General features: G+C 39.2%; 2 protein-coding genes across 6 annotated transcripts in view; one reads left to right on the top strand and one right to left on the bottom strand.

Annotated features, from left to right (window-relative positions):
• Positions 1-8,037, top strand: part of ap2a1 (adaptor related protein complex 2 subunit alpha 1) — a 79,388-nt gene extending 71,351 nt beyond the window's left edge. For all 4 annotated transcript variants that reach the window (XM_035181423.2, XM_035181422.2, XM_047343797.1 and 1 more), the window contains 2 exons: positions 1,112-1,246; positions 7,409-8,037. In XM_035181423.2, the coding sequence (XP_035037314.1) occupies positions 1,112-1,246; positions 7,409-7,486 (213 nt within the window). In that variant the 3' untranslated portion in view covers positions 7,487-8,037. The remainder of the gene's footprint in view (positions 1-1,111; positions 1,247-7,408) is intronic.
• LOC118123436 (methyltransferase-like protein 22) overlaps positions 1-15,322 on the bottom strand; it is a 640,601-nt gene that overhangs the window by 359,354 nt on the left and 265,925 nt on the right. The window lies entirely within an intron of this gene.

Genomic DNA, 15,322 nt, shown 5'->3' with positions numbered 1-15,322 from the left:
TTAATTTATTTCAAAGTAGGCCTACACATGCCAGTGTATTTTGTTCTCCTCTTCATAAGAGTTTGGTGTTTTCCTTTGTTGTAACAGTTAAAAATAGCAATAAAATGTCAACAGTTTTCTTTATTGTCGTTCTATAATTTCATAAATGCAACAAACTATAGTTTTAATATATATAGTATCAAATATGTTTTGCGGCTCCAGACAAATTTTATTTGGGGGAAGAGGGGGCAAAATGGCTCTTTTGATAGTAAAGGTTGCCTACCCCTGACCTAGAGTCTGGCATGCCAGAGGTTTCTTTTAGTTATATGGGAGTTCTTTCTCTTCACAGTTGCCTAAATGCTTGCTCGTTGTGGGAACTCTATGGTTTCTCTATAATTTTTAAGGTCTCGACCTTACTATGTAAAGTGCCGTGAGATGATTGGGTGCTATACAAATAAAATTGAATCGTATTGAAAAACTGCTGATTTTGATGCTGAGTACAGTATATACTGTAAATGAAAATTAGTATTTTTGCTCTTTTGTCTGATGATGATGTCAGATGGTTTTTGCTGACAAAGCTGAAAGGATAGAGAGGTAGTTGATGTGTGATGAACTAACTGATGAAATTATTTATTAGCATTGGGAATATTAAACAGTAAAAAATTAAAAGTACCAACACTGTGAGACTAAAATAATCTTTGTTGAATTGAAATGATGGAATAGTTAGTTATAATAATAATAATGGTAATGATAATAGTTGTTATGCTGAATTAATTTGGAGTGATAAACTCTCCCTCCTCCCCTCAGAACAACATGAATCATAACATTAACAAAAGTCCTGTACTTATTTACAATATATCCTTAGCCTGACTCCTGACGCTTGTTAAGCTAATTGCTAAATCTTTCTTCGTTAACCAAAAAATCTTTAAATGTGGCAGAATGTTATACACTTAACATCTGTTTGAGACAAACCAGAACCTTTTTGTTCCAAATATACTGACCAAAAGAAAAGCTAACTTGAAACCATCAGTACTTGGTATATGGTTTCGAGAATGTTATTCTTCTGCTTTTATGTAGTGTTTAATTACTGTCTCTTCTTCCTTTGTGGTGGTGTTGTGATGCATTTGTGTAGCTACTTGGACTAGGAACAGCCCTGCTGGACAACGTTGATCCCAACCCAGAGAACTATGTGTGTGCTGGAGTGATCCAGACCAAGAGTCAGCAGGTTGGCTGTCTGCTAAGATTGGAGCCGAATGCCCAGGCACAGGTAGAACACAGAGCTCACTGAAACGTCACTGCTAAATGTTTGGAATAGATAAATCAAGATATAAATTTGGCTCAAGGGTACCACCTTATACACTAGAGATACCTCATGTGCAGCATATACATTATGTTAAGTTAAACAAATGGTAAAAGGACAACATTTAGTTCGTGCTTTTCCAATTTTAACAACCACTCAAAGTGCTTTACAATATAGAGTCATATACAGCCATTCACAGACATTCATACAGCACTTTTCTTTAACACATCATTCACAAACTGCCTCTGTTGACAGTGGGGCATTTTGGGATTCAGTTTTTTGCCCAAGGACACTTCAACATACAGACTAAAGGAACCAAGGATTGAAACACTGACTTAATGGACTCTCGGCTCTACCTCTAGAGCCACACCCACAAGTGTCTGCTAACCAGAAACCATGTTGTTATGCCTCAAGATGAAAATAACTTCTCTTTCTCCCATAACTATTGTTTAACATCATGTACCTCTGAGGATGGAGAGTAGCAGGTTAAATGTAAAAATCTTCCATATGTGTAGTGCCTTTATATAAACCGTGGCTGGGAAATTTTATAAATTTCTCTTTGGTCTGATTATATTGTTATCTTGAGAATTTCGTAGAGGAATTATAGTACAAATGAGTACTTTGTGGATGCCAGAGCCTTCAGCTGCTATGCTCCATGACTATGAATCTTTTTGAACCATGTTTTGAACTGCAATGACTGTTGGCCTGTCTCTTGCGGTGCTGTACTTTAATGATGGAAATACTTGTGAATTCAGATAAATGAATCAATCAATCAATCAATCAAATTGTATTTGTATAGCCCATATTCACAAATCACAATTTGTCTCATAGGGCTTTAACAAGGTGTGACATCCTCTGCCCTTAACCCTCAACCAGAGTAAGGAAAAACTACAAAAAAACAGTTATTGTAGCATAACTGAAGGTCAATGAATTGATGGATTATTGTCAGTAATGGTCGAGTATCTGAGGAGAAATATTATATATCAAGCAGTCTTGTTGTAATCATAGTCCATGGTCAGCAGCCACCACGATCATGATCCACCATCAAGATCAGATGCCACTGTAGTCCATGGACATTGTCCACTACCGCCATCAGGATCCACCATCAGCTGCCACCTCAATCGTGGTCCACCACCATTATCAGCTTCTCTATCAGTTGCACCCTCACATCAGATGCCATCTCGTCAATACGGCGAGCAATGGTTGTGTCCGACACTGGAATAGTTTTCAGTTTATTAATGTCAATATCATTCCCATACATTGTTTTACACATGTCAGTTGCTGATGGCAATATTAAATCCTCTCCAAGTGTGTATGGCAGTTTCTTCAGGGCAATCCGAAGAGCAACTTGATAAGAGCATTTCAAAGCTAGCTCACCAACTTTGGCTGATTTTCTCATCAATGTCTGTTGACCTTGGAGGGATTTGAGACTAGTTTGGAAGTATTCAACAGGTTTGTCTTTTAAGTGGCTGTGGGTTGTCTCCAAGTGACGCTGCAGCTTTGATGGCTTCATAGATTTGTTTGACAGCACAGTAGAGCAAATGACACACATTGGTAATTCAATGCCATCTGTCTCCTTGAAGGTAAATCCAAACTTAAGATAATTATCTGTATATTTTCGGGTCTTCTCTCGTTTGCGCTTACCCTTATCAGCTGCTACATCAGCAGCAGGTGCCGCCTCGCCACTTGCATTTTCACCGGTGGTTTCTGAGGTGGAGAGTATCTCTCTTGTGCATGTGGAGTTTTTTGGTCGCGTTACAAAACGATCCATTTTCACTCATAACAATGTCCATACACTTGGCATAATAATATACTGGCCTCAGTACTGGCTGTTGTGGATAGGAGCTGCAGTGTTTTAGACCAGGAATATCTTACAAAAATGATTGCAAAAGGATTCGTGGGTGAACTAAATGTCGTCGTTTTTTTATTTTATTTTTTACAAAGGTATCTTCTTTTCAATAATATTGCAGCGTGCGTTCTAGTGTCTGGGATCTTAGTCAGCTGGGGACTGAATAGGCTCTCGGTCAATCAAGGGGAACCTGACAGAGACAGCGTGTAACATGCGGCCTCGTGATTGGCACAGCAGCGAGGGGCGGGTCCTCCTCTTTGTGTACAGGAGGCTTGGAGGGACAGGTCTAGGCTAGTCTCCTGCTGTGAGTGACTCGGTGCCCAGCTTGAGAGAGCTCCTGTGTGTCGCTGAATGTGTGCATTGCTGACTGAAAGATAACGTCTTCTGCCTCCATTTAACCATTCGCTACAATATGTTGGATTCGTGTTGATGTGTATTTAAAGACATTTAAATTTGTGGGGAAAAAATTGGTTGAAAAAAAAAATATATAAAAAATTGTCTAATCAACCAAATATTTCGCGGACCCCCTGTTGAAGACCTCTGGACTGAGTAATATTCCTAGATAAGAGAGCTGCCCCATCCCAAGTGGGATGGACGCCATCTCTCCTAACAAGACCAGGTTTCCTCCAAAAAGTTTGCCAATTATCTACAAAGCCCACACCGTTTACAGGACACCACCTCGACAGCCAGCGGTTAAAAGACAACATGCGGCTAAACATGTCATCACCTGTCGTGTTAGGAAGAGGTCCAGAGAAAACTACAGTGTCCGACATCGTTTTTGCAAAAGCACACACCGACTCAACGTTAACTTTAGTGACCTCCGACATACGAAGCCGGGAGTCGTTGCTGTCGACGTGAATTACAATCTTACTGTATTTACGTTTAGTTTTAGCCAGCAGCTTCAGTTTGGATTCGATGTCACCTGCTCTGGCCCCTGGCATGCAATTGACTATAGTCGCTGGTGTCGCTAACCTCATGTTTCTCAGGACCGAGTCACCTATGACCAGAGTTTGCTTCTCAAGGTGTGCGTCGTTGAGTGGCGACAATCTGTTTGAAACGTGAGCTGGTGGGTCTTTAATCGCCCCCACCTACCCCGCACACCCCCAAGGTAGTACAGAATTTCCACCTTAAGTGATAACCGGAAGCAGTAGAGCTGCACAATTAAGTCCCTACTGACTCTCTTTTTGTGATCCCATCACAAGTGGACAGTTCTAAGTACAGCTGCGAACGCACTCAGATCATTTTGTGATCTGATCACGGCAGACCGCATTCGGTGCGGTGGCCCAAATATGAAGGACCGCCTACTCAGCTGACGTTCTCTGACCCGCTACATTTTCACTATGAGGTTAACCTAATTTACTGTGCCCATACTTGCCCATACTTGAGCAACAGCGTTACAGAAGATGACACCACAACGGACACAGCCTAAGGCTCAAAAGACGAGAACATTGTTGTAAAGAAGGGTCAGAGGAATTCAGTAGTGTGGAGATATTTTGGCAATTACAAATCCGACAAACAGCAGAGTAACGTACAGTGCAAATTGTGTCAAAAGAATGTTCCCACAAATACAGGTAATACCACTTTTCTTTCTTACTGAAGCAGAAATCACAGAAATAGTGATTGGATGTATATTGTGATATATATCGATATTGACTAATGTGGAAAAAGTTATCGGGATAAGACTTGTTTCCATATCGCCCGGCCCTAGCTCCATATGTCCCCTGGCAATTTATGCCAATAGCAGCATGACTAAGAGCTGGTCCAAGGCTGGACTGAGCCAGCCCTAACTATAAGCTTTATCAAAAAGAAAAGTTTTTAGCCTATTGTTAAACATATAGTGTCGTAAAGTATTTCAGGAGGTGATTCCACAGGAGAGGAGCTTGATAGCTGAAGGCTCTGGTTCCTACTTTACGACAATTAGTCAACTATAATCTGTGCCATTTGAATCTGCTAATCACATTGATTTTACATTTATTCCCCTTCAGAATGTTCCTTTCTGAATAGCTTGTTGGACATAGGGCTGGGTTTAAACAATTCTCTGATTAGAATTGATCTTCATTTGAATGATCCAAAATCCATACAAAAAAAGGATGGATAGATCTTTTAATATAAACCTTTTCTCGTATGTGACCCCATTGTTTTCATAAAAATATGAAAACCCCGGGGGGGAAATAAGTTTGTTTTTGGTGCTGCCTTCACCTCGAAAAACCAAAACATTACACAAAGGACAACCAAGCTAAGTCTCCCGGTGTGCACAGTTTGTCCATTTACGTAGTTAATTGACATTTAATATACTACTATGTCAATTCTTAAACATTACCACTAGAATAGAAGTGCACTCCAAATTATTCAAAATTATTTGCACATGAGTAATAGGTTAAGATTTTAATAAAGAAGTAAGCCTAGCAGAGGTGTGAGCAGCACTAGCACTACACTACTCAAAATTCTGACTTTGAACAATTTCACACATGGGCATTTTCATATTTCATGTTTGAACTATTTGTGAATTGTACATTAGGCTCTGTTCTTATAGTCATAGTTATCTCTCTAATTGAAATAATAATAATAATTAGTATTACTGTTATACCACGGCTTGGTTGAATTACCTATTGTGACGCGTTCTTTAAAATCTAGAAAACGTTGAACACCAAGTCCACTGAGTGAAATGATACCCACCCAAAGTTTCTAATTCCCCCTCCCCCCAATCGGAGCAGTCTAGCTCTGGGCCTGCTCTGAACAGTCAGTACACCTTCTGCAGCATTTTGGAGAAGTGGGTTATCCGTCCTAAAACATGCTTTAAACATGGAGGTTAGTTGGCTGATTTGTTTCCTCTGGTTTCATTGATAATTATTTAACTATATGGAAACATATATAGGGTAACTAGAATTGAGCCAAACACAGAACCGTGAGGAACTCCATAACTTTGGTGCACAAATTGATCATTTGTACTGGAATTGATATTATAAATAAAACTTCAACATGTCATGTTGAATTTATGAACTTGCAAGGCTGCAAGCTTTGCCACTAAGACAAATGTCTTGGCTCAGTATATAAGCAGTGGGTCAAAGAGACATTATGTTTAAATAGATGTAAATAAATATATTCAAACATTTGTAGTGAAGTTTATAGTTTTTAATACTTTACCTGATGATATTCAGACTGACTACCGAGGTTATACAGATATGCATGCACATTTCGGGAACAGAAATTTTCCTTGCTTGAAGCCCAGTAGTTTTAGTGCGATAAAAGCAAATGCTTGCCCTTGTTATCTTGGCTGACAAGCTACGGCCGCAATCCAGAATCATATACTATTATTGTACATAAAGACACTCAACTGGTGGACATTTTGGGAAATTACACGTGCTCTAGGGCTGTTGGAACAAACTTCAGGATTAAAATACTATTCAAATGCTGTAATCATTATTTGAATGTGCTTTTTTATTTCGTAAATGTGTTTGCTTGTCGGTTCGGCCTCTGCCTCTGCTTCCATTGCTCATCCCCTCTGTATGTGTGTCCACACAGGGAGCATGCTTACTGCAGCACTGCTGCTGAAAGCCTAGTCTTTCTATATTTAATAATGTTGTATTTTTTACCATTGTTTCTAGACAGAGAGAAAGACAGACACACACAGAGAACTAGAGTGTATGCACCAGAAAAAAAACTACCCTTCAACTCTATTTTACGTCACTGTGACACTCCTGTGACATTGCACCTCTCATGAAACATGATCCACCTCACCATTTATGTTAGACACTGCCCTTTCTCATCAATGTTGTATGATATATATACATTATATATATTATTCTTCACTTCTGTCCGTCCTGGGAGAGAGATACCTCTCATGTGGCTCTCATTGGGTTCCATGTATTTTCCACCCTGTTTATTGTGGGTTGCTCTGTAGTTTCTCCTTACTCTAACTGAGAACTAAGGGCCACACCTTAGCCCTATAAGACAAACTGTGATTTGTGAATATGGCCTATGCAAATTAAAATGTATTGATTTATTGATTAATTTAAAGATGTACTGTTGCTTATATGATGTTAAAAGGATTGTCATCAGATTATTTTTGCTGTCTATTTTGCTGTGAGGTTTTAATTCTATTAAAAATCTGAATATTATTTGAATATTAAAAATATTAAGGAATGGGATTATAGAGGAAGATGGTCAGACCTACTGTGCTCTATTATGTATTTGTTACAATTAGACTTATATTATTTGCCGTGATTGAATAACTCTCACAACGTGTGTGTGTGTGTGTGTGTGTGTGTGTCTGTCTGCAGATGTACCGTCTGACTCTGCGCTGCAGCAAGGACTCTGTGTCCATGCGTCTCTGCGAGCTGCTGGCCCATCAGTTCTAGTTTTCACACTTCTACCATGACCAGTGCTCCCATCATCCCCACCAGCGACCTCTCTCTTGAGCCCTGCTGCCACACCTCTCCTCCTCCCTTCAACAAAGAATCGTTAAGTACAAAATGTGTAACTGACATAAGGGAAAAAGCAGCCACTGCTAAGCAGCAACGGCAACATTATTATTGTTATTTTTGTCCCAGATTCTGATTCCAGTTAATCCTTAACTTGTGTATTAACATGATGCTACATTCTTGTTTTGTGTGTGTGTGTGTGTGTGTGTGTGTGTGTGTGTGTGTGTGTGTGTGTGTGTGTGTGTGTGTGTGTGTGTGTGTGTGTGTGTGTGTGTGTGTGTGTGTGTGTGTGTGTGTGTGTGTGTGTGCACGCGTATGTCTATCTATAGTTAGGAGGGACAATTTTGGTTCAATGCCAACGTTGTGAGGACATTTTGACTTTGTGAGGACATTTTGGCTGGTCCTCACAAATTAAAGGGCTTTTTGAGGGTTAAGACTTGGTTATCTGATTTGGGTTACAATTAGGTTTAGGTTAGGGTTAAGCATTTAGTTGTGATGGTTAAGGTAATGGGCAAGGGAATGTGTTATGCCAATGAGTGTCCTCATAACTATAGAGACAAATATGCGTTGTGTGTGTGTGTGTGTGTGTGTGTGCGTGTGCGTGTGCGTGCGTGTGCGTCATGGTTGTGCTGGGGTCTGCTTCATCCTCCCTGCACTTTAACACTGATGCTGACATTCCGTGAAGTAAAAAGGGAGAGGCTTTTAATCGCACACATGCACTCGTCCCACACACACACATACACATAACACACTAGTATAAACTCTCCATGTCTCATGGTTCTGGTGGGACCAACTAATGAAATCAGTTCTCTAATCTCTGCAGCACAGATCAGCTCATTTCTGTCTAGCATTCCCAGTCAAGATGTCTTTAAGTTGTTTTGATCCATTCCAGCATGAGCTTGACATTTTCTGACCAGAAGTCCTGTAATGATAATTTCATTAAACTAGTACTCTCACTGATTGATGTTGTTGATTTGTTTATAATATGTGCTAGCAGATTACTTTACTGCTTTCTGAGACATTTCCATTATTCTTTTTAAGAAGGCCTGTGGTTCTCTAACCCAAGCCATCCAAGGAAAGCGGTGGCACAGATTGGACACTGTAGATGACTGGTACAGGGATAAAACCTGCAGTGTTAAAACAGATTTGAGAACCGGTTTGAGTCTGTCTCATCTATTGCCTGGGAAATGGTTTTGGGTGCTTGACATTGAAAAAATTAGGGAAGTGTCTGAGTGTTTTAGTCTGTGTCTGCATGGAAGTGAGGACATTTATCAGACATAAACTTGACAATCCAACCACAGGGTTCTTATCACTGTTATCTTTTGTCTCGTAAAACTGGAACACCCATTTTGAACACATGTATGAGTAAACCTAAATCTTGTGGCTTGTCTAAAGACTAACTAATTGTTTAACAAATGTAAGCCTGTGTAAGTTCCCCGCCTCTGATAAGGAGCAGTGCACAGCTGCTTCCCCAAGTTTCTGAATCAGAAGCTGGGAATGTGGAGAAGATAGACCCAAACAGGAACAAAATCATGGCTACAGAGGACGCTATTACTATATAGCACGGCTTTATAATCTTTACAGAGGGTGCAGGAGCTGAATCTATAGCATAATTTATGACAGCGACATCACTGGTACACACACAGATTCATATTATCTCCAGCCACGCATATAGAAAATAGATCAATGCAACCAGTCAGATGTGTACACAACCACTGCAGTAAATGTTTAGACAACAAAGATGTTAAGCAACCACAAAATCTTTAAATTGATGTGTGAAGGATGAAGACTCAAAGGATGAAGACTTAAAGATGCCCATGACAACTACCAGTGACTTGGTGTGTGTGTGTGCATGTGTGAGCTAGTTGTTAGCACATTTTAAAAAAGCCTAAAGCTGTTTCTAATACATGGTCACATTCCATTCTGTGGCTGCTTGGAAATCACAGGACATTCAACTTGTAGTGGAAAATAGTCATTTTGTGAGCGTGTGTATGTGAGTTAGACGTGTGTGTGTGTCTGTGTCTATGCAGTATCAACTTGCTAATACAGCTTCATGTATCGGTGTTAAGAACCTCTCTAATACCTGTGTTAGAATTAAAAAATTTACTGTGTAATGAAAAAAGTGAAAGTAAAACTATGCTATATATCCAACATTGTGCCTCCTGTCTTTTGTCACAGTGATTCAAGGTACAGCACATGTAGAGGAGCTGCCAACAGGACTAAATAAAACAAACAGTTCTGTAACTTTTGACAGTTTTACAGTTTGGCAGCAAGAGTCACACTTTGAGGTATGTAAAGATGTCCCAAAACGGGGAAATTTGCAGTGTTACATTATCAAAGAGCACACTCAAACAATAGACATTAGTAAAGCAATAAGTAAACATGCTATATATACAAATGCAAGAAAATATCAAATATATAAATGGTAAAGAAATAATATATACAGTTTAAACAGAATATGTACAGTATGAGAATATGTACAGTGAAACGAATTGCAAAGGCAGAAATTAATATTGCACAGTTGGTGACACCTGAGTCTTAAGTGCAGTCCACTAATTTGTTGCATCGTCTACTGGTAGCAGTGCTGGTTGTACAGTCTTAACTGTTACAGAAAGAAACAACCTGCGATACTCCTCCTTAAGACACTTTGGGTGGATCAGTCTGTCGCTGAAGAAGCTGCCCAGTGCTGTGATGGTGTCCTGCAGGGGATGAAACTGGTTCTCCGTCAGAGATGGACAGCTTTGCCATCATTCTCCTTTGTCCCACATCCACTGGGTCAAGGGGGAATCCTAGGACTGAGCTGGCCCTCCTAGTCTGTCTATCCAGCTGTCGGCAGTTGAGATGCTGCTGCCCCAACCACACCAAAGAAGATTGCTAATGCTTCCACAGAGTAAGAAAGGGTCTTCAGGAGTACCCCCTTTACTTCAAAACACCTCAGTCTCCTGAGCAGACACAGTCTGCTCTTACCCTTCTTACAAAGTGCAGTGGCATGATCAATCCAGTCAATTTCTGTTATGTCCATGAGGGAGCTCATGTTGGCATGGGAGGTGGTTCCTAAGTTACTGAACAATATTAATAGGATTATTTCTCAGAAAAACAACAATTGAAGTATGCATTGTCTGTCACAGCTGACAAGATATACTCCTGTAATATAGAATAGAATATATGTAGTAACTTATTTTAAAATGTGCAGCTCCAGTCTGTTGCAGACAGAGCTGAACAGAGGATATTTAATAACCAAACACATGAGGATCACCACACCTGAAAAGAAGTGGCTGGCTTTTACAAACCAGAGGCCATGCAAGGCAATAACAGAGACATCTTCCAAACAAAAGAACCATCAGTGCCACTTCAGTACCAAGCAAAGCATGGCTTTTTGAACTTTAGGTTAACTCCAAACAGCAATCAATAGACAAGAACAAGTTCCTTCTGTGTTTCATAGAGAAAACTTGCCAGCAACGCCAGAGCAGCTCTGCTATTAGAGACTGCAGCCAGTCTATGACTGCAACACAGTGGAACTAAGTGTTCCAGATAAAGACAAACTAAAATGGACACATTACAAAATGCAATATCTCAAGGCACTTTATATAGTAAGGATACAACCTTACAATATTATATATAAACCCTACATTTTCAACAATGAGCAAGCACTTGGTGACTGCGGGGTGAAAAAAACCTCCCTTTTATTTGGATGCTCTGGGCAGCCATCTGCAACGTCTGGTTGGGGTGGGTGGAGAAAAATAGGGGAGAGAGAGCCCAGGAACAGTTGAGTAACGTTCATATTTAAGCTCCGTCAGACTGGTTGTTATAATTAAGTGTCTTGGTAATTGATATGATTATTATTAGGGCTGGGACACCGATAGTGCGAAGGCCCTATTACATTACTTTACATTACATTTCATTTAGCTGACACTTTTTTCCTATTGAAATTGGTCCGATTTTTAAGGGCCAGAGCACCGACCCTATTGAAATGATTATAATTTATCGGGCAAATGAATTGCCTTTTTGAGGGCTTAAACATACTCGAAAACTCATAAAACTTTTCAGAAACTTCAAAAGTGGTGAAAATTTACATATTCTGGAGTAATTTTAAATGGGCATGGCAAAATGGCTGAACAGAACAAAGCCCCTGAGTTTGCTTTCACCGATCTTCACGAAAATTGGTACACGTGTATCATGACCAGACGATTGAGATTAAAACTATCACCCCTGGTGGCAACAGGAAATGTCTTCTTTTTTGCACGTCTTACACTTTACGATTAATTCCTCCTCGTCCATTAACCGCAACCATGTCAAACTCTGTCAGAAGGGTCTCAAAATATTAATGATGTAGGAATATGGAAACTGAGTTTTCGTCAAAACGCCATGTTAGTGGCGTGGCGTCAAATTTCAACAAGTCATGACACGTGAAATTGCTGTAACTTCAGTTTCCGTTCTTTAATCTCCCTCAAACTACATTTGTGTAACAACAGCCCCTCCCTGAAGACATTCATATGGTTTTAAGAAATGTGCGTGGCAAAATAGCTGAATAGTGCCCCTAAAGTGCAGCCCAGGCACCACGATTGACAGACATGTAAAAAAATCGGTAGGGACGTGTCTTTTCATAACGAACTAAAAAATCTCTTGGATGTTATGTACGTCACAAATTGTCCAATCAGCCCCAAATTTGTCAGGCTTCATCAGAGCCCCGACCTGAACAGATCCATTAGTCTATATGTCGTGACAGTGATAGCGTCAACTACTGATTCACAATGAAACAGTAAGTTTTAACTCCACTGTGCATTGTCCAATCATCCCCAAAATACGGCCTGAACGGCTCCATATGTCAATATTAACTGAGGGTCATCACGCCACCTACTGATCTGCCATGAAACAGGAAGTTATTTTTTTAAACTCCACTGTGCGTTGTCCAATCAGCACCAAAATACTCACCTATGATCAGAGTCCCGGCCTGAAGAGATCTATTAATCTGTATGTAGGAATAGTGATAGCGCCACCTACGGATCAGTGTGAAAATTAAGCTGTTGTAACTCAACTATGCATTGTCCAATCAGTCCCAAATTTCTCAGGCTTCATCAGAGCCCCGACCTGAACAGATCTATTAGTTTATATGTAGTGACAGTAATAGCGCCACCCACTGATTCACTGTGAAACAGGACGTTTTTTTTAACTCCACTATGCATTGTCCAATCAGCACCAAAATACTCACCTATGATCAGAATCCTGGATTAAACAGCTCAATGTGTCAAAAATAACTCTGGGTCATAGCACCACCTACTGATTCCCCATGAAACAGTAAGTTGTTGTATCTCGTACATACATGGTCAAATCTACTCCATACTTCTGATGACATCTACACAGAAATGTATATTGACTTAACCTCACGATGCCACCTACAGGAAAGTCAGTTTTAGTAAACAAAAGGAGTGTCCTTCAATTCATACTTCTGGTTGTTAATTCAACAATCACATTCATTTCACATGATTTTGTATATATTATTATACATGAAATAGTCATTTGACCACATAACGCTTAAGTAATTGAAATACTTCATCCATTATCAAGTCAATCAATCAAATTTTACATTTGCCTCAGTGGGGTTTATAGTATATTTATATGTATACATTTTTTTAAGAAAAAAAAAAAAATCACATAATACATCACTTACAACACAAATTTGGATGAAAACCTTACACTTGTGTAGTACCAAATCAATCTACAGAATGTAGATACAGGACATCTGACAACCTAAATCACATTTGCCTCAGTAAGATTTACAATTGACACCCTCTGCTATTTAACTAATAAAAAACAACCCCATATATATATATATATATATATAAAAAATGATGATTCAGGTTGACGTTGAACAACCCCAGACCCAAGGTATACGACCTCATCACCATGAAGACCTGCCCCCATGAAGACAGAGAGAGCTAGCAAGAGAGGGAAGGAGAAATGGACATGAGGGAAGAAAAAGAACATAGGATTAGAGAAATGCTCTGCTGCTCGCAAAGCACAAAGACACTTCATTTTATTATGCATTTAATATGACAGTGTACATTGTATTTGTAACTAATAAACTACCTTTATTGCTGAATTTATTTAGTAAAAAACATTATTATGTTCAGTAAGTTACAGTAATTAGTTAACTCAGTAAAAATACAATGCCCTTTCGTGTAAATGCCAAGTCAAGACACCGCAGGCAATCGAACCCTGTCTCCAGTAGACTGGGAATTCCATCCGGAATCTTTTGCCTTTTGACACTACAAACAAGGTAAAGCAAAACCTGCATTTCTGTGTAAACATTTTTTATTACAATAAATGTACAAAATTTGGTTCAACAGATTTAGCTGCATGCTTAGTGCAGTTTTAAATATGAGATAATTGTTAGTCAATAAATGTTAGAAAATGCTGTTGTGATGCAGGAAAAAAAACCTTTTAACACATTAAAACGACATGCAAGAACTAGTGTGGAAAATATGAATATAATTATATAATCTAAACACTATAAAACTACATAGCATATAAATGAAAGCATTTCATACTTTTTCAATTTGGACATTGAACAATTATTAATTTAAGTTTTCAATATGACAATTGTATTTCAGTACATGCTTCAGTTATGAATGCTGTTGCAATGCAGTTTTTTTCCCCCAACACAATGCATTCACATGCAAGAACTTAGCAAACGTGCATATAATATAATTGTTATCAAAACCAAATCATGCAAAGACATTCACAAAATATAACACAGAACAACATGCACATACTGGGACTGAACAGATGTAATCAAAGGCTATGCACTCACAGCACACTCAACAACTGATGCAACATGTCGACTTAAATTTTGCACATTCAACAAAAACATCGTGAAACTATTGTGTACATTTTTGTCTTATAATATTTTCGACAAAGAAGGGAGGCATTTTTTCAATTGCAGCTTTAACATCATCCTTGCAATATATAACCCTGTCTTCAAAATCCTGAATCACCAACCCTGATAAACTTCTAACATGGCTTAATGCCACTATATGCCTGTCCAGGTGCAAAGATTTTTGTGAGAGACACTACAGCCTCATCAATAATAATACCCTGTACTTAAGCCCAAGCAAGTTTCAGTGGAAATTGCCGGTGCATTCCACCCTAATTGGTAACCCTTTCTTCCTCTGGTTGAATACCAGTAGAACCCATTTCAACTGCTACAGAATACGCACAGCGTTTCCTTTTCTCTGCACCGACTTCATTGTCATCAAACCTGACATACACATAGCAGGAAATGTATTATTGTTACTCGAGTAAACTATATGTGTAACAGTGCCACATACTCCATTTACCAAGCCGTCTGCTACCCGTACATTCTTACAAATCATAACTCTTTCCATCTTTCCCCAAAGCCATTGTTTCATCCAAACACGTATTCTGTATTCACGTATGATGCCCACTTATCAACTTCAACTTGCCTGTTTTCTTACAATATACAAAATCTTGAGCCTCTATCTCAACATCTTCAGTATTTACAAGCTGGACATTAATATGCTCATTTACTTGTTTACAACGTTTCAAAATCTCAATGGGCCTCATTCATAAACAGTGAGTACGCACACATCTGTGCTTAAACCGTGCGTGCAAACATTTGATGCATGAATCAGGGATTCATCAATATGTTCTAACCTAAATTTTTTTGTACTCTGCAAACTAATTTAGAACTTCCTCAGACCATGCGTATGCACAAATGATGAAGGCTTGGCTGTCCTAGAAAATGTATAGTGT

This window comes from Hippoglossus stenolepis, chromosome 16 (assembly GCF_022539355.2).
Source record: "Hippoglossus stenolepis isolate QCI-W04-F060 chromosome 16, HSTE1.2, whole genome shotgun sequence".
Taxonomy (NCBI): domain Eukaryota; kingdom Metazoa; phylum Chordata; class Actinopteri; order Pleuronectiformes; family Pleuronectidae; genus Hippoglossus; species Hippoglossus stenolepis.
This window is presented reverse-complemented; position numbering and strand designations above follow the sequence as displayed.